Source organism: Aplysia californica, unplaced genomic scaffold (assembly GCF_000002075.1).
Source record: "Aplysia californica isolate F4 #8 unplaced genomic scaffold, AplCal3.0 scaffold00014, whole genome shotgun sequence".
NCBI classification, from domain to species: Eukaryota; Metazoa; Mollusca; class Gastropoda; order Aplysiida; family Aplysiidae; genus Aplysia; species Aplysia californica.
In genome coordinates this window covers 1510960-1513331 of record NW_004797284.1, presented here as the reverse complement: position 1 = coordinate 1513331, position 2372 = coordinate 1510960, and the positions used below count along the sequence as shown (strand labels likewise).

Below are 2372 nucleotides of genomic sequence, written 5' to 3'. Positions count from 1 at the left end.
TAGAGAGGTGAGCAGAGTAAGTCTGATTCTCTGTAAAGACTTCTCTGTTGACATCCACCCCTTGGCGCTCATCTGACCTAATCTAGTTGCGACTGCTGTAAAACTCTCTACTAAAAAAATAAAAAAATATGGTTCTTTTCGTCTATGCAGACGGTAAATTTAGCTTAAGATAGTCTCAAGGTTGTCTTCATGCACCTTAATTCATGGCTAATTCGTCATAAGTTTGAAGCGCAAATTCTGTCTCAGTGCTTGCATGTCAGTGTCGTAGATCGAAGCTCTGTATTTCCGCTGTTTTCCTTTCGTCGATGGCGCTTCTCAGCCTGGTTGTTTCTAAGGCTGCTCTCTAGCAGTATAGCTCTTTCCTTTATCATTTCCTCTATGCTTTCCTGTCCTCAGCTATTTCTTCCCAGATGCTAACATCTACTCCAAACTTAGATTAGCTGTTTTTGCAGGTGTCTTTGTACCTCTATTTTGGTCTTTCTCTTGGTCTCTTTCCCTGTGCAAGTTTTCCCTAGAGAAGTTGCTTCGGAATCCAGTTGTCGTCCATTCTCTTGACATGGCCCAACCATCTCAATCTTTTTAAACACAGGATAGTTGCCATGCTCTGGAGCTTTGTCCGTGCCAACACTTCAACATTTGTAACCTTGTCACGCCATGAAATGCCTAAGATCTTGCGGCAGCATCTGATATGGAAAAAGTAGATGCGCTTTTCATGTCTGCTGTACAAGGTCCATGTTTCAGATCCATAAAGGAGTGTGCTGAGGACACATGCTTCGTAAATCTTGATATTTGTTTTGATGGTTAATCTTTTGTTTTTCCTTGCTCGTTGTGTCAGCCTTCCAAAAGTTGTTGCTGCTTTCCTCTATACTGATGTTGATCCCATAATCAAGTGATGTAGTAGAGCTTATGGTAGACCCCAGGTAACAGAACTTGTCCACTGTCTCAAGTTCCTTGTCGTTCAGCCATTTATGGCTCTTCTCTTCACCTTCTTGGGTAAGGATGACTGTTTTCTTAACACTGATGACCAAGCTAAAGGTCTTGCATGCTGTTGATTGAGGTCCATTAATGTTTGTAGGGTTGATTCCCTGTGAACAACAAGAGCAGCATCATCGGCGAAGAGAAGGTCTCGTACTGATGTTTTGTTGATCTTGGTCTTGGCCATGAGTCGAGCAAGATTGAAGAGCGACCCTTTCAATACTGTAACTTTATTAAAATGCAGTACTATAACTTTGACCTAACATCGTCCCTAATATAACCGAGTCAGTAGGTAGAGACGTTTGAAAACCATCCAGACAATCCTCGTTCAAGAACGCTCCTTTGGGGATTCAAACTCAGCATCACAGCACAGCACAATACCAATTGAGCAAACGCCGCTCCCTTCAAGTAGGGTTATACCATGCTGATTTTTCGTATTATCCATTTTGCCCCCCCCCCCCGCCCTTTTTTCTTGTAGCGTGTTAGGGTGGCAACGATGTTTTTGAATTATAGAATAGTTAATTCTTTTTGTGCCACGAGTATCAGCAGACTGTCAAAAGATGTGAAAAAAGGTGCCAATGTATTGGCGTTTGATTTTTACTGGCGTTTGATACAGAGAGAGTTAATTTCTACATGTACTTCTTAACGATAATCTGATTTTTGATCATCTTACTTAATGCCTCGGTATAGGCCAACCTATTTCGCTCTTTGTTTTCCCACGAAATGCTCTTGTGTGCCCCCAGAGACCCGACAACGCTGCTTCTAGAGAGGTGAAAATGAGCAACGGGCTCTACATGGGTCATGCCTACAGTATCACTGGATTCAGACAGGTAAGCGAGAGAGAGAGAGAGAGAGAGAGAGAGAGAGAGAGAGAGAGAGAGAGAGAGAGAGAGGGTGGATGAAAGAGGGGGTAGCGACGAAGGATAGGGAGAAAAGTAAACTTTCCAAAGTCTACCTTCCCATCAAGGTAAAACATTTCCACACAAAAAACCTTTCTTTGTGAAATCTCGAAGGTATTTTAACTGCCACAGGATTATGATCATCTGGCTCCACGCGATTATTTATTCTACCCTTTCTGCGTACGTTTGTTCAGTCAAATGAGCTGAAACAGGCCGTAACATTCCTCGCGCGCGCAAAGCTGTATGTGTCATAATCTCGTTATGTGCCAGTTTGACTGACAGACTGACAGACGAGTTTACAGGGAGATTGTGCAAGAACATTTAGCGTGGCTGATTGTACGGGTGTAAATGTACATGGGGGGATTTCATCACTGGCTTTTGACATGATACCGTAGTATGGGGCACTTTTATGGTGGGGAGGGAGAGAGAGAGAGAGAGAGAGAGAGAGAGAGAGAGAGAGAGAGAGGGAGAGTGAGGGAAGAGAGAGAGAAAAAGAAA

At 43.2% G+C, this 2372-nt stretch overlaps 1 protein-coding gene across 1 annotated transcript in view; it reads left to right on the top strand.

Annotated features, from left to right (window-relative positions):
* Positions 1–2372, top strand: part of LOC101845208 (calpain-9) — a gene marked incomplete in the record, with an annotated part of 63733 nt that overhangs the window by 30746 nt on the left and 30615 nt on the right. Inside the window, 1 exon segment of the mRNA XM_013084958.2 lies at positions 1719–1805. Within this exon segment, the coding sequence (XP_012940412.1) occupies positions 1719–1805 (87 nt within the window).